This window comes from Telmatherina bonti, assembly GCF_933228915.1.
Source record: "Telmatherina bonti genome assembly, chromosome: 20".
NCBI classification, from domain to species: domain Eukaryota; kingdom Metazoa; phylum Chordata; class Actinopteri; order Atheriniformes; family Telmatherinidae; genus Telmatherina; species Telmatherina bonti.
In genome coordinates this window covers 1641569-1664963 of record NC_136618.1, presented here as the reverse complement: position 1 = coordinate 1664963, position 23395 = coordinate 1641569, and the positions used below count along the sequence as shown (strand labels likewise).

The window sequence follows — 23395 nt, the reverse complement described above, 5'->3', positions numbered from 1 at the left end:
GACTTCACTGTCGAATCAGAAAAAATCACACCATGACATCACGCCATGACATCACACCACGACATCACCGTGCGGGGGTACGGGTTAATCTGAACCCAGGACACGGCAGATGGACGACCTCTTGTGTCTCCTGCAGGTGGTGAGGGACTACACCTTCCTGGACTACATCATGGGTGGATGTCAGATTAACTTCACTGTGAGTTCTGCCTGATGAAGATCTTCTTCATATCTACATTTATTGTATTTACTTTGATTTCTGTTTGTGGTTTCCCGCCTCATGCTGGCCTTAGATTGCCATAGATTTCACAGGCTCCAACGGAGACCCCCGCTTGCCCACCTCCCTGCACTACATCAACCCTCAGGGCTACAACGAGTACCTGGCTGCTATCTGGGCCGTCGGAGCTGTGGTCCAGGACTACGACAGGTGGGTCCCCCCCCGCGTTCATCCATCCACAGATCCACCTGCTCATACACCCAAAACCAGCTGAAAATGGAGATTAAAACCTGGAAGGAAGGAGTCAATGAATACTAGGTCATACGTGTGCAGACTAACACGCCTGCTTGTTGATGAGCAGCAGCAGGAATTAAGTTTTTACCAGAACCATGGTGGAATGAGACGTGGTGAGCACCTCCCGTCCGTCACGTGTCCTCCCGTCCGTCACGTGTCCTCCCGTCTGTCAGGTGTCCTCCCGTCCGTCACGTGTCCTCCCGTCCGTCACGTGTCCTCCCGTCCGTCACGTGTCCTCCCGTCTGTCAGGTGTCCTCCCGTCCGTCACGTGTCCTCCCGTCCGTCACGTGTCCACCTGTCCGTCACGTGTCCACCCGTCCGTCACGTGTCCTCCCGTCCGTCAGGTGTCCTCCCGTCCGTCACGTGTCCTCCCGTCCGTCACGTGTCCTCCCGTCCGTCACGTGTCCTCCCGTCCGTCAGGTGTCCTCCCGTCCGTCACGTGTCCACCTGTCCGTCACGTGTCCACCCGTCCGTCACGTGTCCACCCGTCCGTCACGTGTCCACCTGTCTGTCAGGTGTCCTCCAGTCCGTCACGTGTCCTCCCGTCCGTCACGTGTCCACCCGTCCGTCACGTGTCCACCCGTCCGTCACGTGTCCACCTGTCTGTCAGGTGTCCTCCAGTCCGTCAGGTGTCCTCCCGTCCGTCAGGTGTCCTCCCGTCCGTCACGTGTCCTCCCGTCCGTCAGGTGTCCACCTGTCCGTCACGTGTCCTCCCGTCCGTCAGGTGTCCTCCCGTCCGTCACGTGTCCTCCCGTCCGTCAGGTGTCCTCCCGTCTGTCAGGTGTCCACCTGTCCGTCACGTGTCCTCCCGTCCGTCAGGTGTCCTCCCGTCCGTCAGGTGTCCTCCCGTCCCTCACGTGTCCTCCCGTCCGTCAGGTGTCCTCCCGTCCGTCACGTGTCCTCCCGTCCGTCAGGTGTCCTCCCGTCCCTCACGTGTCCTCCCGTCCGTCAGGTGTCCTCCCGTCCGTCACGTGTCCTCCCGTCCGTCACGTGTCCTCCCATCCATCACGTGTCCACCCGTCCGTCAGGTGTCCTCCCGTCTGTCAGGTGTCCACCTGTCCGTCACGTGTCCTCCCGTCCGTCAGGTGTCCTCCCGTCCGTCAGGTGTCCTCCCGTCCGTCAGGTGTCCACCCGTCCGTCACGTGTCCTCCCGTCCGTCAGGTGTCCTCCCGTCTGTCAGGTGTCCTCCCGTCCATCACGTGTCCACCCGTCCGTCAGGTGTCCTCCCGTCTGTCAGGTGTCCACCTGTCCGTCACGTGTCCTCCCGTCCGTCAGGTGTCCTCCCGTCCGTCAGGTGTCCACCCGTCCGTCACGTGTCCTCCCGTCCGTCAGGTGTCCTCCCGTCCGTCAGGTGTCCACCCGTCCGTCACGTGTCCTCCCGTCCGTCAGGTGTCCACCCGTCCGTCACGTGTCCTCCCGTCCGTCACGTGTCCTCCCGTCCGTCAGGTGTCCTCCCGTCCGTCACGTGTCCACCCGTCCGTCAGGTGTCCTCCCGTCCGTCAGGTGTCCTCCCGTCCATCACGTGTCCACCCGTCCGTCAGGTGTCCTCCCGTCTGTCAGGTGTCCACCTGTCCGTCACGTGTCCTCCCGTCCGTCAGGTGTCCTCCCGTCCGTCAGGTGTCCTCCCGTCCGTCAGGTGTCCACCCGTCCGTCACGTGTCCTCCCGTCCGTCAGGTGTCCTCCCGTCCGTCACGTGTCCACCCGTCCGTCAGGTGTCCTCCCGTCCGTCAGGTGTCCACCCGTCCGTCACGTGTCCTCCCGTCCGTCAGGTGTCCTCCCGTCCGTCAGGTGTCCTCCCGTCCGTCACGTGTCCTCCCGTCCGTCAGGTGTCCTCCCGTCCATCACGTGTCCTCCCGTCCGTCAGGTGTCCTCCCGTCCGTCACGTGTCCTCCCGTCCGTCAGGTGTCCTCCCGTCCATCACGTGTCCTCCCGTCCGTCAGGTGTCCTCCCGTCCGTCACGTGTCCTCCCGTCCGTCACGTGTCCTCACGTCCGTCAGGTGTCCTCCCGTCCGTCAGATGTCCACCTGTCCGTCAGGTGTCCACCCGTCCGTCACGTGTCCTCCCGTCCGTCACGTGTCCTCCCGTCCGTCAGGTGTCCTCCCGTCCATCACGTGTCCTCCCGTCCGTCAGGTGTCCTCCCGTCCGTCAGGTGTCCTCCCGTCCGTTACGTGTCTTCCCGTCCGTCAGGTGTCCTCCCGTCCGTCAGGTGTCCTCCCGTCCGTCACGTGTCCTCCCGTCCGTCACGTGTCCTCCCGTCCGTCAGGTGTCCTCCCGTCCGTCAGGTGTCCTCCCGTCCGTCACGTGTCCACCCGTCCGTCACGTGTCCTCCCGTCCGTCAGGTGTCCACCTGTCCGTCAGGTGTCCTCCTGTCCGTCAGGTGTCCTCCCGTCCGTCAGGTGTCCTCCCGTCCGTCAGGTGTCCTCCCGTCCGTCACGTGTCCTCCCGTCCGTCAGGTGTCCTCCCGTCCGTCAGGTGTCCTTCCGTCCGTCAGGTGTCCTCCCGTCCGTCAGGTGTCCTCCCGTCCGTCACGTGTCCTTCCGTCCGTCAGGTGTCCTCCCGTCCGTCAGGTGTCCTCCCGTCCGTCACGTGTCCTCCCGTCCGTCAGGTGTCCTCCCGTCCGTCACGTGTCCTCCCGTCCGTCACGTGTCCTCCCGTCCGTCAGGTGTCCTCCCGTCCGTCACGTGTCCTCCCGTCCGTCAGGTGTCCTCCCGTCCGTCAGGTGTCCTCCCGTCCGTCACGTGTCCTCCCGTCCGTCAGGTGTCCTCCCGTCCGTCACGTGTCCTCCCGTCCGTCAGGTGTCCACCCGTCCGTGACGTGTCCTCCCGTCCGTGACGTGTCCTCCCGTCCGTGACGTGTCCTCCCGTCCGTCACGTGTCCTCCCGTCCGTCAGGTGTCCACCCGTCCGTCAGGTGTCCTCCCGTCCGTCAGGTGTCCACCTGTCCGTCACGTGTCCTCCCGTCCGTCACGTGTCCTCCCGTCCGTCACGTGTCCTCCCGTCCGTCAGGTGTCCTCCCGTCCATCACGTGTCCTCCTGTCCGTGACGTGTCCTCCCGTCCGTCACGTGTCCTCCCGTCCGTCAGGTGTCCACCTGTCCGTCAGGTGTCCTCCCGTCCGTCAGGTGTCCACCTGTCTGTCACGTGTCCTCCCGTCCGTCACGTGTCCTCCCGTCCGTCACGTGTCCTCCCGTCCGTCACGTGTCCTCCCGTCCGTCAGGTGTCCTCCCGTCCATCACGTGTCCTCCTGTCCGTCACGTGTCCTCCCGTCCGTGACGTGTCCTCCCGTCCGTCACGTGTCCTCCCGTCCGTCAGGTGTCCACCTGTCCGTCAGGTGTCCTCCCGTCCGTCAGGTGTCCTCCCGTCCGTCACGTGTCCTCCCGTCCGTCAGGTGTCCACCTGTCTGTCAGGTGTCCTCCCGTCCGTCAGGTGTCCTCCCGTCCGTCACGTGTCCTCCCGTCCGTCAGGTGTCCACCTGTCCGTCACGTGTCCTCCCGTCCGTCAGGTGTCCTCCCGTCCGTCACGTGTCCTCCCGTCTGTCAGGTGTCCTCCCGTCCGTCAGCTGTCCTCCTGTCCGTCACGTGTCCTCCCGTCCGTCAGGTGTCCTCCCGTCCGTCAGGTGTCCTCCCGTCCGTCACGTGTCCTCCCGTCCGTCAGGTGTCCTCCCGTCCGTCACGTGTCCTCCCGTCCGTCAGGTGTCCTCCCGTCCGTCACGTGTCCTCCCGTCCGTCACGTGTCCTCCCGTCCGTCAGCTGTCCTCCCGTCCGTCAGGTGTCCTCCCGTCCGTCACGTGTCCTCCCGTCCGTCAGGTGTCCTCCCGTCCGTCAGGTGTCCTCCCGTCCGTCAGGTGTCCTCCCGTCCGTCACGTGTCCTCCCGTCTGTCAGGTGTCCTCCCGTCCGTCACGTGTCCTCCCGTCCGTCACGTGTCTTCCCGTCCGTCAGGTGTCCTCCCGTCCGTCAGGTGTCCTCCCGTCCGTCAGGTGTCCACCTGTCCGTCACGTGTCCTCCCGTCCGTCAGGTGTCCACCTGTCCGTCACGTGTCCTCCCGTCCGTCAGCTGTCCTCCCGTCCGTCACGTGTCCTCCCGTCCGTCAGGTGTCCACCTGTCCGTAACGTGTCCTCCCGTCCGTCACGTGTCCTCCCGTCCGTCACGTGTCCTCCCGTCCATCACGTGTCCACCCGTCCGTCAGGTGTCCTCCCGTCTGTCAGGTGTCCTCCCGTCCGTCACGTGTCCTCCCGTCCGTCACGTGTCCTCCTGTCCATCACGTGTCCACCCGTCCGTCAGGTGTCCACCCGTCCGTCAGGTGTCCTCCCGTCTGTCAGGTGTCCACCTGTCCGTCACGTGTCCTCCCGTCCGTCACGTGTCTTCCCGTCCGTCAGGTGTCCTCCTGTCCGTCACGTGTCCTCCCGTCCATCAGGTGTCCACCTGTCCGTCACGTGTCCTCCCGTCCGTCAGCTGTCCTCCCGTCCGTCACGTGTCCTCCCGTCCGTCACGTGTCCTCCCGTCCGTCACGTGTCCTCCCGTCCGTCAGGTGTCCACCTGTCCGTCACGTGTCCACCCGTCCGTCAGCTGTCCTCCCGTCCGTCACGTGTCCTCCCGTCCGTCAGGTGTCCACCCGTCCGTCAGGTGTCCACCTGTCTGTCACGTGTCCTCCCGTCCGTCACGTGTCCTCCCGTCCGTCAGGTGTCCACCCGTCCGTCACGTGTCCTCCCGTCCGTCAGGTGTCCTCCCGTCCGTCAGGTGTCCTCCCGTCCGTCACGTGTCCTCCCGTCTGTCACGTGTCCTCCCGTCCGTCATGTTGGGAAATGTCTCTGGACTCACCAGCAGCTTTGCAAAGTGTCTGCTCGTTGGGACATGTGGGACGTTAATGTCTGCTTTGTCTCCTTGGACAGTGACAAGATGTTCCCTGCCTTTGGTTTCGGCGCTCAGGTCCCTCCAACGTGGCAGGTGACGACAGATATGTCTGCATGTTGTTCTGGTTCATCTGCTGCTCCTGGATCACATCAGCAGATGTTTGTGTTTGCAGGTCAGCCACGAGTTTCCCTTAAACTTCCAGCCATCAGATCCTTTCTGTGCAGGTAATGTCTGCAGTTTGTCCTCTCGGTGGACCTGCAGCTTCTTACTGTGATGTAGACCCCTGGTGGGCTTCCGGATGGATCCAGAACCTGTTAGTCTTCTCGCCAGCTCTGTTTCTGTGTCTTCCAGGTGTGGAAGGAGTTCTTGCAGCTTATCAGCAGTGCCTTCCTCAGGTGAAGCTTTACGGACCCACAAACTTCTCCCCCATCATCAACCATGTGGCTCAGTTCGCCAGACAGGCCCTGGAGCAGCCAGCCGCCTCGGTGAGTCCACACCTCATCTGCAGACCTGCAGAGACCTGCAGAGACCAGCAGAGACCAGGAGAGACCAGCAGAGACCTGCAGAGACCAGGAGAGACCAGCAGAGACCAGGAGAGACCAGGAGAGACCAGGAGAGACCTGCAGAGACCTGCAGAGACCTGCAGAGACCTGCAGAGACCAGGAGAGACCAGGAGAGACCAGCAGAGACCTGCAGAGACCTGCAGAGACCAGGAGAGACCTGCAGAGACCAGGAGAGACCAGCAGAGACCAGGAGAGACCAGGAGAGACCAGGAGAGACCTGCAGAGACCTGCAGAGACCTGCAGAGACCTGCAGAGACCAGGAGAGACCTGCAGAGACCAGGAGAGGCCAGCAGAGACCTGCAGAGACCTGCAGAGACCAGGAGAGACCAGGAGAGACCTGCAGAGACCAGGAGAGACCAGGAGAGACCTGCAGAGACCTGCAGAGACCAGGCGAGACCAGGAGAGACCTGCAGAGACCTGCAGAGACCAGGCGAGACCAGGAGAGACCAGGAGAGACCTGCAGAGACCTGCAGAGACCAGGCGAGACCAGGAGAGACCAGGAGAGACCTGCAGAGACCTGCAGAGACCAGGAGAGACCAGGAGAGACCTGCAGAGACCTGCAGAGACCAGGAGAGGCCAGCAGAGACCTGCAGAGACCTGCAGAGACCAGGAGAGACCAGGAGAGACCTGCAGAGACCAGCAGAGACCTGCAGAGACCAGGAGAGACCAGGAGAGACCTGCAGAGACCTGCAGAGACCAGGAGAGACCTGCAGAGACCTGCAGAGACCAGGAGAGGCCAGCAGAGACCAGCAGAGACCTGCAGAGACCAGGAGAGACCAGGAGAGACCTGGAGAGACCTGCAGAGACCTGCAGAGACCAGGAGAGACCAGCAGAGACCTGCAGAGACCTGCAGAGACCTGCAGAGACCAGCAGAGACCTGCAGAGACCAGGAGAGACCAGCAGAGACCAGGAGAGACCAGGAGAGACCAGGAGAGACCAGGAGAGACCTGCAGAGACCTGCAGAGACCAGGCGAGACCAGGAGAGACCAGGAGAGACCTGCAGAGACCTGCAGAGACCAGGAGAGACCAGCAGAGACCTGCAGAGACCAGGAGAGACCTGCAGAGACCTGCAGAGACCTGCAGAGACCTGCAGAGACCAGGAGAGACCAGGAGAGACCTGCAGAGACCTGCAGAGACCAGGAGAGACCAGGAGAGACCTGCAGAGACCAGCAGAGACCTGCAGAGACCAGGAGAGACCAGGAGAGACCTGCAGAGACCTGCAGAGACCAGGAGAGACCAGGAGAGACCAGCAGAGACCTGCAGAGACCAGCAGAGACCTGCAGAGACCTGCAGAGACCAGGAGAGACCAGCAGAGACCTGCAGAGACCAGGAGAGACCAGGAGAGACCAGCAGAGACCTGCAGAGACCTGCAGAGACCAGGAGAGACCTGCAGAGACCAGGAGAGACCTGCAGAGACCAGGAGAGACCAGGAGAGACCAGGAGAGACCTGCAGAGACCAGGAGAGACCTGCAGAGACCAGGAGAGACCTGCAGAGACCTGCAGAGACCAGGAGAGACCAGGAGAGACCTGCAGAGACCAGGAGAGGCCAGCAGAGACCAGCAGAGACCAGGAGAGACCAGGAGAGACCTGCAGAGACCTGCAGAGACCTGCAGAGACCAGGAGAGACCTGCAGAGACCTGCAGAGACCAGGAGAGGCCAGCAGAGACCTGCAGAGACCTGCAGAGACCAGGAGAGACCTGCAGAGACCAGCAGAGACCTGCAGAGACCTGCAGAGACCAGGAGAGACCTGCAGAGACCTGCAGAGATCAGGAGAGACCAGGAGAGACCTGCAGAGACCAGGAGAGACCTGCAGAGACCTGCAGAGACCAGGAGAGACCAGGAGAGACCTGCAGAGACCTGCAGAGACCAGGAGAGACCAGCAGAGACCTGCAGAGACCTGCAGAGACCAGGAGAGACCAGGAGAGACCTGCAGAGACCTGCAGAGACCAGGAGAGACCAGCAGAGACCTGCAGAGACCAGCAGAGACCTGCAGAGACCTGCAGAGACCAGGAGAGACCTGCAGAGACCAGGAGAGACCAGCAGAGACCAGGAGAGACCTGCAGAGACCTGCAGAGACCAGGAGAGACCTGCAGAGACCTGCAGAGACCTGCAGAGACCAGGAGAGACCTGCAGAGACCTGCAGAGACCAGGAGAGACCAGGAGAGACCTGCAGAGACCAGGAGAGACCTGCAGAGACCTGCAGAGACCTGCAGAGACCTGCAGAGACCTGCAGAGACCAGGAGAGACCAGGAGAGACCTGCAGAGACCTGCAGAGACCAGGAGAGAGTTCAGCTCTTTAGCCCTCAGGATGTAGGCTAATTTCTTATGATTGGTCCAGACCATGACAGGGTGTTCTGCCCCCTCCAGCCAGTGCCTCCATTCCTCCAAAACCAGTTTAATGGCCAGGAGCTCTCTGTTCCCCACATCGTAGTGTTGTTCAGCTGGAAGCAGCTGCCTAGAAAAGAAGACACAAAGGTGGAGTTTCCCGTCAGAGCGCTGGGAAAGGACAGCACCGACTCCACACTCAGATGCATCAACCTCAACAATGAACTGGTAGGAAGGGTCCGGCTGAATCAGGACAGGCGCAGAGGTAAACAGAGTCTTCAGCCGTTCAAAAGCAGCATCTGCACCAGCTGACCAACGGAAAGAGACAGAAGGCCAGGTGAGAGCAGTTTGGGGAGCAGCAACAGAACTATAGTTACGAATGAAACGACAAAGAAAATGAGCAAAGCCAAGAAAACATTGAAGCTGTTTGCGGGTGGAGGGGGTAGGCCACTCCAGTACAGCCTTTACCTTGTCGGGGTCAGGTCTCAACTCCCCCCCCGCCACCACAAAACCAAGGAAGGACACAGAATTAGTGTGAAAGTTACATTTCTCAGCCTCCACAAACAGGCGGTTCTCCAGGAGCCGAAGCAGGACCAGCCGAACATGCCGCCTATGTTCGGCCAGACTGGGGAGAAAATCAAATTATCCTCCAAATAGATGAACACAAAGCGGAGGAGAAAGTCTAGAAGGACATCATTGACTAAACACTGAAACACAGCGGGTGCATTCGTCATTACAGGATACTCAAAGTGTCCAAGGGGTGTGTTGAAGGCGGTCTTCCACTCATCGCCACAAGTCGATAGGCGCTGCGTGGATCCAGCTTAGTGAAAATCTGGGCTTCCTGTTGGACTTCAAAAGCAGAGTTCGTCAGAGGCAGAGGATACTTGTTCTTAATGGTGATTTCATTTGTCCACGATAGAAGAAGTGGAGGGCCGGATAATACTGAAATGTACTGCTGCATGGCCTCCTGCTCAGGTTCAGACTGGCTGAGCCGGGCTTTGGGCAGAAGGTCGATGGCACAGTCATACGGTCTGTGAAGCGGCAGAGATAGAGCCTTAATCTTCATACCTCAGCCAAATCATGATGCTCCGGAGGAACCCCGAACAGGTCAGGAGAGGGCGGCGTCTCCACCGAGCCGGATGGGACCCCAACAGGAAGCCCATGATGCATTTCTGCCCAGCTTCTTTCTGATTGGTGCAGGTGTGTGGATAACAGTTCTGATTGGTCAGCTGGAGTCCTGGAGCCTCAGAAACGGCTTGAAACCTTCAGACTGAAAGATTCTCGTTCCTGAATGTCTGGATTCTGATCTACATCACACAGCTGCTGGTGAGGTCAGTTCTGGTCTGGAGGTGATCTGGTCTGCAGTTGATCTGGTCTGCAGGTGATCTGGTCTGCAGGTGATCTGGTCTGCAGGTGATCTGGTCTGGAGGTGATCTGGTCTGCAGGTGATCTGGTCTGCAGGTGATCTGGTCTGCAGGTGATCTGGTCTGCAGGTGATCTGGTCTGGAGGTGATCTGGTCTGCAGGTGATCTGGTCTGCAGGTGATCTGGTCTGGAGGTGATCTGGTCTGCAGGTGATCTGGTCTGCAGGTGATCTGGTCTGCAGGTGATCTGGTCTGGAGGTGATCTGGTCTGCAGGTGATCTGGTCTGGAGGTGATCTGGTCTGGAGGTGATCTGGTCTGCAGGTGATCTGGTCTGCAGGTGATCTGGTCTGCAGGTGATCTGGTCTGGAGGTGATCTGGTCTGGAGGTGATCTGGTCTGCAGGTGATCTGGTCTGCAGGTGATCTGGTCTGGAGGTGATCTGGTCTGCAGGTGATCTGGTCTGGAGGTGATCTGGTCTGCAGGTGATCTGGTCTGCAGGTGATCTGGTCTGGAGGTGATCTGGTCTGCAGGTGATCTGGTCTGGAGGTGATCTGGTCTGCAGGTGATCTGGTCTGCAGGTGATCTGGTCTGGAGGTGATCTGGTCTGGAGGTGATCTGGTCTGCAGGTGATCTGGTCTGGAGGTGATCTGGTCTGCAGGTGATCTGGTCTGCAGGTGATCTGGTCTGCAGGTGATCTGGTCTGCAGGTGATCTGGTCTGGAGGTGATCTGGTCTGGTCTGGAGGTGATCTGGTCTGGAGGTGATCTGGTCTGCAGGTGATCTGGTCTGCAGGTGATCTGGTCTGGAGGTGATCTGGTCTGCAGGTGATCTGGTCTGCAGGTGATCTGGTCTGGAGGTGATCTGGTCTGGTCTGCAGGTGATCTGGTCTGGAGGTGATCTGGTCTGGAGGTGATCTGGTCTGCAGGTGATCTGGTCTGGAGGTGATCTGGTCTGCAGGTGATCTGGTCTGCAGGTGATCTGGTCTGGAGGTGATCTGGTCTGCAGGTGATCTGGTCTGGTCTCCAGGTGATCTGGTCTGCAGGTGATCTGGTCTGCAGGTGATCTGGTCTGCAGGTGATCTGGTCTGGAGGTGATCTGGTCTGGAGGTGATCTGGTCTGGTCTGCAGGTGATCTGGTCTGGAGGTGATCTGGTCTGGTCTGCAGGTGATCTGGTCTGGAGGTGATCTGGTCTGCAGGTGATCTGGTCTGGAGGTGATCTGGTCTGGAGGTGATCTGGTCTGCAGGTGATCTGGTCTGGAGGTGATCTGGTCTGGTCTGCAGGTGATCTGGTCTGCAGGTGATCTGGTCTGCAGGTGATCTGGTCTGCAGGTGATCTGGTCTGGAGGTGATCTGGTCTGCAGGTGATCTGGTCTGGAGGTGATCTGGTCTGCAGGTGATCTGGTCTGGAGGTGATCTGGTCTGGAGGTGATCTGGTCTGCAGGTGATCTGGTCTGGAGGTGATCTGGTCTGCAGGTGATCTGGTCTGGTCTCCAGGTGATCTGGTCTGCAGGTGATCTGGTCTGGAGGTGATCTGGTCTGGAGGTGATCTGGTCTGGAGGTGATCTGGTCTGCAGGTGATCTGGTCTGCAGGTGATCTGGTCTGCAGGTGATCTGGTCTGCAGGTGATCTGGTCTGGAGGTGATCTGGTCTGCAGGTGATCTGGTCTGGAGGTGATCTGGTCTGCAGGTGATCTGGTCTGGAGGTGATCTGGTCTGGAGGTGATCTGGTCTGCAGGTGATCTGGTCTGGAGGTGATCTGGTCTGCAGGTGATCTGGTCTGGTCTCCAGGTGATCTGGTCTGGAGGTGATCTGGTCTGCAGGTGATCTGGTCTGCAGGTGATCTGGTCTGGAGGTGATCTGGTCTGCAGGTGATCTGGTCTGGAGGTGATCTGGTCTGGAGGTGATCTGGTCTGCAGGTGATCTGGTCTGGAGGTGATCTGGTCTGCAGGTGATCTGGTCTGGAGGTGATCTGGTCTGCAGGTGATCTGGTCTGGTCTGCAGGTGATCTGGTCTGCAGGTGATCTGGTCTGGAGGTGATCTGGTCTGGAGGTGATCTGGTCTGGAGGTGATCTGGTCTGGTCTGCAGGTGATCTGGTCTGCAGGTGATCTGGTCTGCAGGTGATCTGGTCTGCAGGTGATCTGGTCTGCAGGTGATCTGGTCTGGAGGTGATCTGGTCTGCAGGTGATCTGGTCTGCAGGTGATCTTGTCTGCAGGTGATCTGGTCTGGAGGTGATCTGGTCTGGAGGTGATCTGGTCTGCAGGTGATCTGGTCTGCAGGTGATCTGGTCTGGAGGTGATCTGGTCTGGAGGTGATCTGGTCTGGTCTGCAGGTGATCTGGTCTGGAGGTGATCTGGTCTGGAGGTGATCTGGTCTGGAGGTGATCTGGTCTGGTCTGCAGGTGATCTGGTCTGGAGGTGATCTGGTCTGGAGGTGATCTGGTCTGCAGGTGATCTGGTCTGCAGGTGATCTGGTCTGGTCTGCAGGTGATCTGGTCTGGAGGTGATCTGGTCTGCAGGTGATCTGGTCTGCAGGTGATCTGGTCTGGAGGTGATCTGGTCTGCAGGTGATCTGGTCTGGAGGTGATCTGGTCTGCAGGTGATCTGGTCTGCAGGTGATCTGGTCTGCAGGTGATCTGGTCTGGAGGTGATCTGGTCTGCAGGTGATCTGGTCTGGAGGTGATCTGGTCTGCAGGTGATCTGGTCTGCAGGTGATCTGGTCTGGAGGTGATCTGGTCTGCAGGTGATCTGGTCTGCAGGTGATCTGGTCTGGAGGTGATCTGGTCTGGAGGTGATCTGGTCTGCAGGTGATCTGGTCTGGAGGTGATCTGGTCTGCAGGTGATCTGGTCTGGAGGTGATCTGGTCTGGAGGTGATCTGGTCTGCAGGTGATCTGGTCTGGAGGTGATCTGGTCTGCAGGTGATCTGGTCTGGAGGTGATCTGGTCTGGAGGTGATCTGGTCTGCAGGTGATCTGGTCTGGAGGTGATCTGGTCTGCAGGTGATCTGGTCTGGTCTGCAGGTGATCTGGTCTGGAGGTGATCTGGTCTGGAGGTGATCTGGTCTGGTCTGCAGGTGATCTGGTCTGGAGGTGATCTGGTCTGGAGGTGATCTGGTCTGGAGGTGATCTGGTCTGCAGGTGATCTGGTCTGCAGGTGATCTGGTCTGCAGGTGATCTGGTCTGCAGGTGATCTGGTCTGCAGGTGATCTGGTCTGGAGGTGATCTGGTCTGGAGGTGATCTGGTCTGGAGGTGATCTGGTCTGCAGGTGATCTGGTCTGCAGGTGATCTGGTCTGCAGGTGATCTGGTCTGGAGGTGATCTGGTCTGGAGGTGATCTGGTCTGGTCTGCAGGTGATCTGGTCTGCAGGTGATCTGGTCTGGAGGTGATCTGGTCTGCAGGTGATCTGGTCTGGAGGTGATCTGGTCTGCAGGTGATCTGGTCTGCAGGTGATCTGGTCTGCAGGTGATCTGGTCTGGAGGTGATCTGGTCTGCAGGTGATCTGGTCTGCAGGTGATCTGGTCTGGAGGTGATCTGGTCTGCAGGTGATCTGGTCTGCAGGTGATCTGGTCTGGAGGTGATCTGGTCTGCAGGTGATCTGGTCTGCAGGTGATCTGGTCTGGAGGTGATCTGGTCTGCAGGTGATCTGGTCTGCAGGTGATCTGGTCTGGTCTGCAGGTGATCTGGTCTGCAGGTGATCTGGTCTGGTCTGCAGGTGATCTGGTCTGGAGGTGATCTGGTCTGCAGGTGATCTGGTCTGGTCTGCAGGTGATCTGGTCTGCAGGTGATCTGGTCTGGTCTGCAGGTGATCTGGTCTGGAGGTGATCTGGTCTGCAGGTGATCTGGTCTGCAGGTGATCTGGTCTGGAGGTGATCTGGTCTGGAGGTGATCTGGTCTGCAGGTGATCATGTCTGCAGGTGATCTGGTCTGGAGGTGATCTGGTCTGCAGGTGATCTGGTCTGCAGGTGATCATGTCTGCAGGTGATCTGGTCTGGAGGTGATCTGGTCTGCAGGTGATCTGGTCTGCAGGTGATCTGGTCTGCAGGTGATCTGGTCTGCAGGTGATCATGTCTGCAGGTGATCTGGTCTGGAGGTGATCTGGTCTGGAGGTGATCTGGTCTGGTCTGCAGGTGATCTGGTCTGGAGGTGATCTGGTCTGCAGGTGATCATGTCTGCAGGTGATCTGGTCTGGAGGTGATCTGGTCTGGAGGTGATCATGTCTGCAGGTGATCTGGTCTGCAGGTGATCATGTCTGCAGGTGATCTGGTCTGGAGGTGATCTGGTCTGGAGGTGATCTGGTCTGCAGGTGATCTGGTCTGCAGGTGATCTGGTCTGGAGGTGATCTGGTCTGCAGGTGATCATGTCTGCAGGTGATCTGCTCTGCAGGTGATCTGGTCTGCAGGTGATCTGGTCTGCAGGTGATCTGGTCTGGAGGTGATCTGGTCTGCAGGTGATCTGGTCTGCAGGTGATCTGGTCTGCAGGTGATCTGGTCTGCAGGTGATCTGGTCTGGAGGTGATCTGGTCTGCAGGTGATCTGGTCTGCAGGTGATCTGGTCTGGAGGTGATCTGGTCTGCAGGTGATCTGGTCTGCAGGTGATCTGGTCTGGAGGTGATCTGGTCTGCAGGTGATCTGGTCTGCAGGTGATCTGGTCTGGAGGTGATCTGGTCTGCAGGTGATCTGGTCTGCAGGTGATCATGTCTGCAGGTGATCTGGTCTGGAGGTGATCTGGTCTGCAGGTGATCTGGGGCCTCATTTATCAAACTGTGCGTAGCAACGATGACTCCAGGCGGTGTACGTACAGAAACCAGGAAATGCGGTGCAAGAAAACTTCCCGATGTACAAAGCAGCACGTCCCACGTCTGTTTCCTTCATAAATCAGAAAAAACAGGAAGTTTAACACGGTGAGGAAACATCTGGCCACGCCCACATGTTGGCCATAAAAGGTCAGGCCGACGCCCTGATAAATATTAATCCATCTCATTTCCATGACGGTTCTGCAGGAAAAAAGAGGAATTTTGTGGAAAATGAGGAAGAAATTCTAACAGATAAAGCTGTAAAATGTAAAAGTATTTTATCTGGTGGAGACGGGATGGACATCAGCACCAGCAGAAAGACAGAGGAGGTCAGCAGGGGACAGATGCTGTCAGCGTCTCATCAGACCACCGGACTTATCCAGAAAGGACAAATAAAGTGGTCAGACAGTAAAATGTAGGGAGAAAGTGCATCTTGGTCCACAGGAGGAGGAAGGGGGGGCGCTGCCCACTCCCACAGATTAGAAGCTGGCGGGAAAATGAAGGAATCCAGAGATACGCTGGAACAAAATGCTCCAGATGATGCTGGAAGTGCTTCATTCCTTGGTTTCAGATTATAAAATGAACGGACATAAATGAGACGTCTCTGACTCCAGTTTATTTACTGGAGTCAGTTTATTTACTGCAGCGCTGCAGATGTGGTCGGGGGGGGGGGGGGCAGTGGTTCCACCTTGTGTCCTAGCTGCGGTGTCCTCGCAGAGGAACCAATAACTGCCATGAAGGAGGAGGTGCAGGAGATGGAGAGGAATAAACACCACCCTGACAGAAACCACACCAAAGATAAACCTGTGAATAAATGAGAATTCTCCTCCTCTGATGTGTTGCATCACTTCTAGACGTTTGGCCGCAGTTTGGTTCCAACATGATGGTTGGAGGTCGGGGACAACAGCGCTGGTCGCAGCTGAACGGGACACGTTACCATTTAGTAGCATGTTATGTAGCGTCTCCACTATCTGCAGACATCTGCAGCTGTACAACAGGTTTCCTCCTGGGCATGGAGGCACCTCCACCTGCCTCCATCTGCCCGATGGCCGCTACACCACGTCTGGCTGTGGAGAACATCGTTCTGTTCCTCTGCTCTGGGTTGGGAAAAGGAGCGGACCCGACCTGTCAGTCCCTTCCCTTTGGAAGGTGCCGGACTGGAGTCCAGAGTCTCCATGTTCCATGTCCACCAGCAGGGACAGATAAGCCACATTGGGGAGCATTTTATCTCCAACCATCACTTCATGTTCTGTATCTGCAGGTGGAGGAAACACCTGAGCAGCCTGATGATGGGCTGTTGTCATGGCGACACGTCATTCCATTCTATTCTATTCTATTCTATTTCTATTCTACAGTCATTTAGACACTTTTATCCAAAGCGACTTACATCAGAGTGAGAACAACACAAGCAGGAAATCAGACAGTAGAGGACATGGTAGGAAGGTGATGGTGGACTGTCCAGTTGGATGCAGGTCCTTACATGAAGCTTCAGGCTTTTTGTTGTTTGTTAACTCCCTTCCCATCCCATAATATCACCTATATTATAATACAAAGAATTAATACCATAAAGTTTGTTGCAAAGAACTGGGCTAAGTTCTCCAACTTTCCAACAAATACAGCTAAACTAAGTGTTGAAGTTCTCCTTGAAGAGCTGAGTCTTCAGCTGGGTCTTAAAAGTAGACAGGGACTCTGCAGAGCGGACAGAGTTTGGGAGATCATTCCACCATCGTGGAACAACAGAGGAAAAGAGTCTGGCTGGTGATTTAGTCCCACGTTGTGGTGGTAACACGAGGCGTCTTTCACTGGTGGAACGTAGCTGTGGAGAGGGAGTGTAGGTCTGGATTAGGGAGTGAAGGTAGACGGGAGACGTTTGAGTTATTGTTTTGTAAACCAGAAGCAGAGCTTTAAATTTGTTGCGTGCTGCGACCGGAAGCCAGTGAAGAGCGATTAGCAGCGGAGTGACATGAACCAGTTTGGGTTGGTAGAAAACCAGACGTGCTGCTGGTTCTGGTGAAACGTTGTGTCGTCTGGTGGGAAGGAGAGGAAAAGCTGAGTGTCATCTGCATAGCAGTGGTAGGAGAAGCCATGAGAGCTTCTAACTGCACCGAGTGAGGAGGTGTATGGTGGAAAGAGAAGAGGGCCGAGCACCGATCCCTGAGGCTCCCCTGTTTTCATGTGATCTGGACACTTCTCCTCACCAGGATACTCTGAAGGATCTTCCTGTGGGGTAGGACGTGGACCACGAGAGGACAGATCCAGAGATGCCGAGCTCAGAGAGTGGAGAGGAGAACCTGATGGTTGGCTGGGTCAGAAGCAGCAGACAGGTCCAGCAGGACCAGGACTGACCAGTGGATCTGGTCCAGCAGGACCAGGACCGACCAGTGGATCTGGTCCAGCAGGACCAGGACCGACCAGTGGATCTGGTCCAGCAGGACCAGGACTGAGGATTGACCAGTGGATCTGGTTCCAGCAGGACCAGGACTGAGGACTGACCAGTGGATCTGGTCCAGCAGGACCAGGACTGAGGACTGACCAGTGGATCTGGTTCAGCAGGACCAGGACTGAGGACTGACCAGTGGATCTGGTCCAGCAGGACCAGGACTGAGGACTGACCAGTGGATCTGGTCCAGCAGGACCAGGACTGAGGACTGACCAGTGGATCTGGTTCAGCAGAACCAGGACTGAGGACTGACCAGTGGATCTGGTCCAGCAGGACCAGGACTGGGGACTGACCAGTGGATCTGGTCCAGCAGGACCAGGACTGAGGACTGACCTGTGGATCTGGTCCAGCAGGACCAGGACTGAGGACTGACCAGTGGATCTGGTCCAGCAGGACCAGGACTGAGGACTGACCAGTGGATCTGGTCCAGCAGGACCAGGACTGAGGACTGACCAGTGGATCTGGTCCAGCAGGACCAGGACTGAGGACTGACCAGTGGATCTGGTCCAGCAGGACCAGGACTGAGGACTGACCAGTGGATCTGGTCCAGCAGGACCAGGACTGAGGACTGACCAGTGGATCTGGTCCAGCAGGACCAGGACTGAGGACTGACCAGTGGATCTGGTCCAGCTGGAGGGAATCGGTAACAGACAGGAGACCAGTTCCAGTGGAATGGCCTTGCCTAAAGCCAGACTGATGTGGATCTAACTGGTTTCTATCATGGAGGAACTGGGAGACTGAAGACGACCCGCTCCAGTAGTGTGGACATGAACGGCACCAGTGGGACCAGCCGGTAGTTTCCAACCTGGACTGGGTTGAGTGTGGGTTTCTTCAGCAGCGGGGTGACCCGAGCTTGCTGGAAGACAGAGGGAAAGACAGCGGATTCCAGAGAGGAGATGATAATATGGGTCACTGCAGATTGATTGGAGGTAAAATGCTCTGCAGGATGTCGGTAGGGACCGGATCCAGAGGACAGCTAGTGGCTTTAGAGTTGACTAGAAGTTTAGAGACTTGGTCCTCATTCAGAGGGCAGAAAGAGCAAAGTGAGGCACCACTAGCTGGATGTGGTGGACTGAGCTGGTCAGGCTCAGAGAAGTGATTCCTGATGGTAGCAACCTTTTCAGTAAAACAGGAAGCCAACATGTCTGCAGTCAGCGTGGCGGGAGGCTGAGCAGCTGCTGGAGAAAGAAGACAGTTAAAGGCCATGAACAGCTGCCGTGTGTTGGGAGCATTGTGGATCTGCTTCTGATAGAAGTCTATGTTGGCAGCCGTCAGGCTGGATGTGAAGACTGAGAGGTTCTGCTGGGACTCTGACAAGTCAGTGAGTTTATTGGATTTGCTGTGCTGTGGTGGAGGAACAATATCAAATTGCATTTTGATGCAGTTTTTAGACTTTTATTATTATGGCAGCTTCTGTATAACTTAACTGTGTGAAATGGTTTTTATTACACTTAGAACTGCTTCGTTTCAGAACAGATTTTAGTGGTTGATGTTTTAGTGGTGGAGGAACAATATCAAATGTGAGATTTTTTTTTTTTTTTTTTTTTTTTGCAAATGCTGTTAATGTCCAACATTCTGCGTAAAGGTTTATACTTGATTTTGAACAAATGTATCAAATTTCACACCATTTCTTTGGTTTTATTTTCTGCCTTTGGTGTCGCCGTTTCCCGTTTCTCCAGATGTTGTCGTACGCCGGGGTCAGAGTTGGCGTGGAGGTCGGGACGTTTTACCGCCAAGTCGTGTTTTGATAAATTCCAAAAGTTGACTATAATTGGCGGACGCCAGGTTTTGTGCGTGCGTTTTTCGTAAATGAGGCCCCAGAGCTCCAGTCAATGACAGGGTTATGCTGGGTTAACCAGGAGTGGCCAAACACAATGGGATGTTCGTCTCGTCTTCGTGCCACAGCCTAAGCAGGGAAGCCCAGACTTCCCTCTCCCCAGCCACATTTACCAACTCTGCGGGGGGATCCTGAGGCGTTCCCAGGCCAGCTGAGAGATATAATCCCTCCAGCGTGTCCTGGGTCTTCCCCGGGGTCTCCTCCCAGAGGGACGTGCCTGGAACACCTCACCAGGGAGGTCCAGGAGGCATCCTGACCAGATGCCCGAGCCACCTCAACTGGTTCCTCTCAATGCGGAGGAGCAGCGGCTCTACTCTGATCTCCTCCCGGATGACCGAGCTCCTCACCCTATCTCTAAGGGAGAGCCCGGCCACCCTGCGGAGGAAACTCATTTCAGCCGCCTGTATACGAGATCTCCTTCTTTCGGTCACGACCCACAGCTCATGACCATAGGTGAGGGTAGGAACGTAGATCGACTGGTAAATGGAGAGCTTCGCCTTCTGGCTCAGCTCCTTCTTCACCACGACAGACCGGCGCAGAGTCCGCATTACTGCAGACGCCGCACCGATCCGTCTGTCGATCTCACGCTCCATCCTTCCCTCACTCGTGAACAAGACAAAAGGATGTTGGGGGGAGGAAAAAACAAAGAACCGGACATGGTCATGGTGGTTACCAGAAACAACAACATGAACAGGCTCAGTGTGAAATTTAATGGTAGAAACTACCCAACCATTAAGGGAGGTGACTGCAAAGGGGTGATTTAATGCCTCCAGTTTGATGCCTGACCGTTTGACCAAATCATGGTCCAGCAGGCTTTGTTCAGAACCAGAGTCAATGAGCGCAGAAACAGAGAAGGAAACCCCCCCAACAACAATTTGTGCTCCTGCCTAATCAAGGATTAGGCAGGAGCATGAGTTAGTGGGTGCTGGAAGTCTGCTCGGCAAATCTCCCACTGTCATTGACGAGATGGCTCTTTTGGGCGCACCGGGCAGTCTTTGATGAAGTGACCCCTCCGACCACAGTAGAGACACTCACCTGACAAGATCCGGCGCTCCCGCTCAGCTGGGGAAAGGCGGCTCCGACCCAGCCGCATGGGTTCCTCTGACCCCGACAGAGGTGGCTGGTGGTCTGTGGAGGTTGGAGAAGATGTTTAGAGGACGCATGTCAGGAGGGTCTCCAACCCGTGCTCTCTGAGGAGACACAGGGGATGAAGTGCTACGTCGCTCCTGCTGTCTATCAAACAGTCTTTTGTCTATCTTAATGGTGAGTGGAATCAGGCTATCAAGAGTGTCTGGTTACTAAAGGGGGGCCAGTTGGGCCTTTATGGGGTCCGAGAGACCACTAATATAGGCATCGGTTTGTGTCGTTCCAGCTGCTATTTGCGGCTATGGTCCTAAATTCAATGGCGTAGTCAGCAGCTCTACGTCTTCCCTGTTTAAGATTAATCAGAGCCCCGGCAGCCTCCCTTCCAGGTTTGGTACGTTGGAAAATCTGAGTAAAAGCGTTGAGGGAGTCACAGACTGGAGACTTGCGTTGCCACTCAGCTGTGGGCCAGGCCTCGGCTCGTCCACACAAGTGAGTGACGATGTAAGCAATTTTGGCTCGGTCCGAAGAGTAGTGCCCTGCCTGGAGTTCAAAGTGAAGATCACATTGTGTGAGGAAGGCCCGACAGTCTCCAGAGTCCCCAGAGAACCTTTCAGGCCGAGCCAGCTGAATGAATCCGGCAGGGGACGGACTGGAACCAGAACAGGTGTGGGTTCTGGTGAGGACAGACCCACTTATGGGTGTAGGACGGCTAGATGTGGGGACGTGGGCTGGGGCCGACCAATCTGCTGGGCCAGGGAACGAATCTCAGCACCGACTGAAGCAAGCTGTTGCTCATTTTTCACTGTGTCAAAAGCAGCAGACAGGTCCAGCAGGACCAGGACCGACCAGTGGATCTGGTCCAGCAGGACCAGGACCGACCAGTGGATCTGGTCCAGCAGGACCAGGACTGAGGATTGACCAGTGGATCTGGCAAGCCAGATCCAGAAAAAAAGAAACCCAAGGTTCAGATAAAACAGGGACTCTGCAGAGAAAATCAGAGAAAGGACCAGATCACAAAGTGAGAAACACAAAATGATCTGGCAAAGAAACAGCCAGGCACCTAAATACCCACAAGGGAGAGAAAAACACATGAGGGCAATTAGGAAGCTGGGAGGAGGAGATGACAACGAGACAAGAAGACAAGACAAGACAAGGCAGACAAGGCACCCAGGAACCGGATCCTGACACCCTGCAGCTCCTTCAGGATATCTGTGACTTTTGTCATTACAAATCTTTGTAGTTTTTGAGATATTGAGCATTTTGTAAAAATGAATTCAGCCTTGTGATTGGATGAAAGTCCTTCAAACCAAATGCGGATTGGGCCTTGCAAAAATTCAGCACAGCGATTGGTCAGTTTTTGGAACCATCCTCGGAACCTCTTGAGTGTCATGAGAGAGAAGGGCTGAGAATTTGACCAGGAAGTGGTCTGAAAGGGGCAGCGGAGTGACAGACAGATCAGCTGTGGAGCAGTTTCTGGTCAGAACCAAGTCAAGAGCATTGCCAGCCTTGTGTGTTGGAGGAGTCTGGACCAGTCTGAGACTGAAAGAGGTGACGAGGTTCATAAAGTCAATTTACGGTCTGAAGGAGTTATAACTTCCTCTTCTTTTCAGCAATACTTCGTCCTGCTGATCATCACCGATGGCGTCATCACCGACATGGACCAGACGCGCTCCGCCATCGTCAACGCGTCCCGGCTGCCCATGTCCATCATCATCGTAGGAGTGGGCGGAGCCGACTTTAGCGCTATGGAGTTCCTGGATGGAGACGACGGAACTCTGCGCTCGGCTGTCGGCGAAGCCGCCATGAGAGACATCGTCCAGTTTGTCCCGTTCAGACAGTTTCAGAACGTGAGTTCCAGTAGTACCTGGTCTGGTCTGGTCCGGTTCAGTCAACAATTTTCTGAAACAATGTCATGTTATTCCAGGCAGGTGCTGCAGCTCTCGCTCAGAGTGTTCTGGCTGAGCTGCCAGACCAGGTGGCCTCCTTCTTCAATTTATTTGACTTGAAGCCCCCCAGAGACCTCCATCCTACATCAGACACACCCAGAGACCCCCATCCTGTCTAGACATGTATGAACCCAACCTTCTCCTACACCTCATCCCTTCAGTTTTCTTTGACAAACCCAGATCTCTGATAGTTTATGTCTTATCTCCCATGGGGACATTGCGCGAGGACGTAACGTGTCCTGGTATGAGGGACGGACATAGTGCGAGGACGTAACGTGTCCTGGTATGAGGGACGGACATAGTGCGAGGACGTAACGTGTCCTGGTATGAGGGACGGACATAGTGCGAGGACGTAACGTGTCCTGGTATGAGGGACGGACATAGTGCGAGGACGTAACGTGTCCTGGTATGAGGGACGGACATAGTGCGAGGACGTAACGTGTCCTGGTATGAGGGATGGACATAGTGCGAGGACGTAACGTGTCCTGGTATGAGGGATGGACATAGTGCGAGGACGTAACGTGTCCTGGTATGAGGGACGGACATAGTGCGAGGACGTAACGTGTCCTGGTATGAGGGATGGACACAGTGCGAGGACGTAACGTGTCCTGGTATGAGGGACGGACATAGTGCGAGGACGTAACGTGTCCTGGTATGAGGGACGGACATAGTGCGAGGACGTAACGTGTCCTGGTATGAGGGACGGACATAGTGCGAGGACGTAACGTGTCCTGGTATGAGGGATGGACATAGTGCGAGGACGTAACGTGTCCTGGTATGAGGGACGGACATAGTGCGAGGACGTAACGTGTCCTGGTATGAGGGACGGACACAGTGCGAGGACGTAACGTGTCCTGGTATGAGGGACGGACATAGTGCGAGGACGTAACGTGTCCTGGTATGAGGGACGGACATAGTGCGAGGACGAAACGTGTCCTGGTATGAGGGACGGACATAGTGCGAGGACGTAACGTGTCCTGGTATGAGGGACGGACATAGTGCGAGGACGTAACGTGTCCTGGTATGAGGGACGGACATAGTGCGAGGACGTAACGTGTCCTGGTATGAGGGACGGACATAGTGCGAGGACGAAACGTGTCCTGGTATGAGGGACGGACATAGTGCGAGGACGTAACGTGTCCTGGTATGAGGGACGGACATAGTGCGAGGACGTAACGTGTCCTGGTATGAGGGACGGACATAGTGCGAGGACGAAATGTGTCCTGGTATGAGGGACATTGCGCTAGGAAGTAACGTGTCCTGGTATGACGGGACGGACGTTGCGCGACGTCGTAATGTGTCCTGGTATGACAGACGTTGTGCGAGGAAGTAACGTGTCCTGGTATGACGGGACGGACGTTGCGTGACAACGTAACGTATCCTGGTATAAGGGATGTTGCGCGAGGAAGTAACGTGTCCTGGTATGACAGGATGGACGTTGCGTGACGACGTAATGTGTCCTGGTATGACGGGACGGACGTTGCGTGACAACGTAACGTATCCTGGTATAAGGGATGTTGCGCGAGGAAGTAACGTGTCCTGGTATGACAGGATGGACGTTGCGTGACGACGTAATGTGTCCTGGTATGAGGGACGTTGTGCGAGGAAGTAACGTGTCCTGGTATGACAGGATGGACGTTGCGTGACGACGTAACGTATCCTGGTATAAGGGATGTTGCACGAGGAAGTAAC

At 56.5% G+C, this 23395-nt stretch overlaps 1 protein-coding gene across 3 annotated transcripts in view; it reads left to right on the top strand.

Moving 5' to 3' along the window:
• LOC306770787 (copine-3-like) overlaps positions 1-23395 on the top strand; it is a 47555-nt gene that overhangs the window by 22957 nt on the left and 1203 nt on the right. For 2 of the 3 annotated variants that reach the window (XM_079259735.1, XM_079259734.1), the window contains exons 10-16: positions 137-196; positions 291-424; positions 5394-5448; positions 5528-5579; positions 5707-5840; positions 21368-21604; positions 21682-21826. In XM_079259735.1, coding sequence (XP_079115861.1) covers positions 137-196; positions 291-424; positions 5394-5448; positions 5528-5579; positions 5707-5840; positions 21368-21604; positions 21682-21822 — 813 coding nt within the window. In that variant the 3' untranslated portion in view covers positions 21823-21826. The remainder of the gene's footprint in view (positions 1-136; positions 197-290; positions 425-5393; positions 5449-5527; positions 5580-5706; positions 5841-21367; positions 21605-21681; positions 21827-23395) is intronic. The other variant, XR_013771747.1, reaches the window with a different exon arrangement.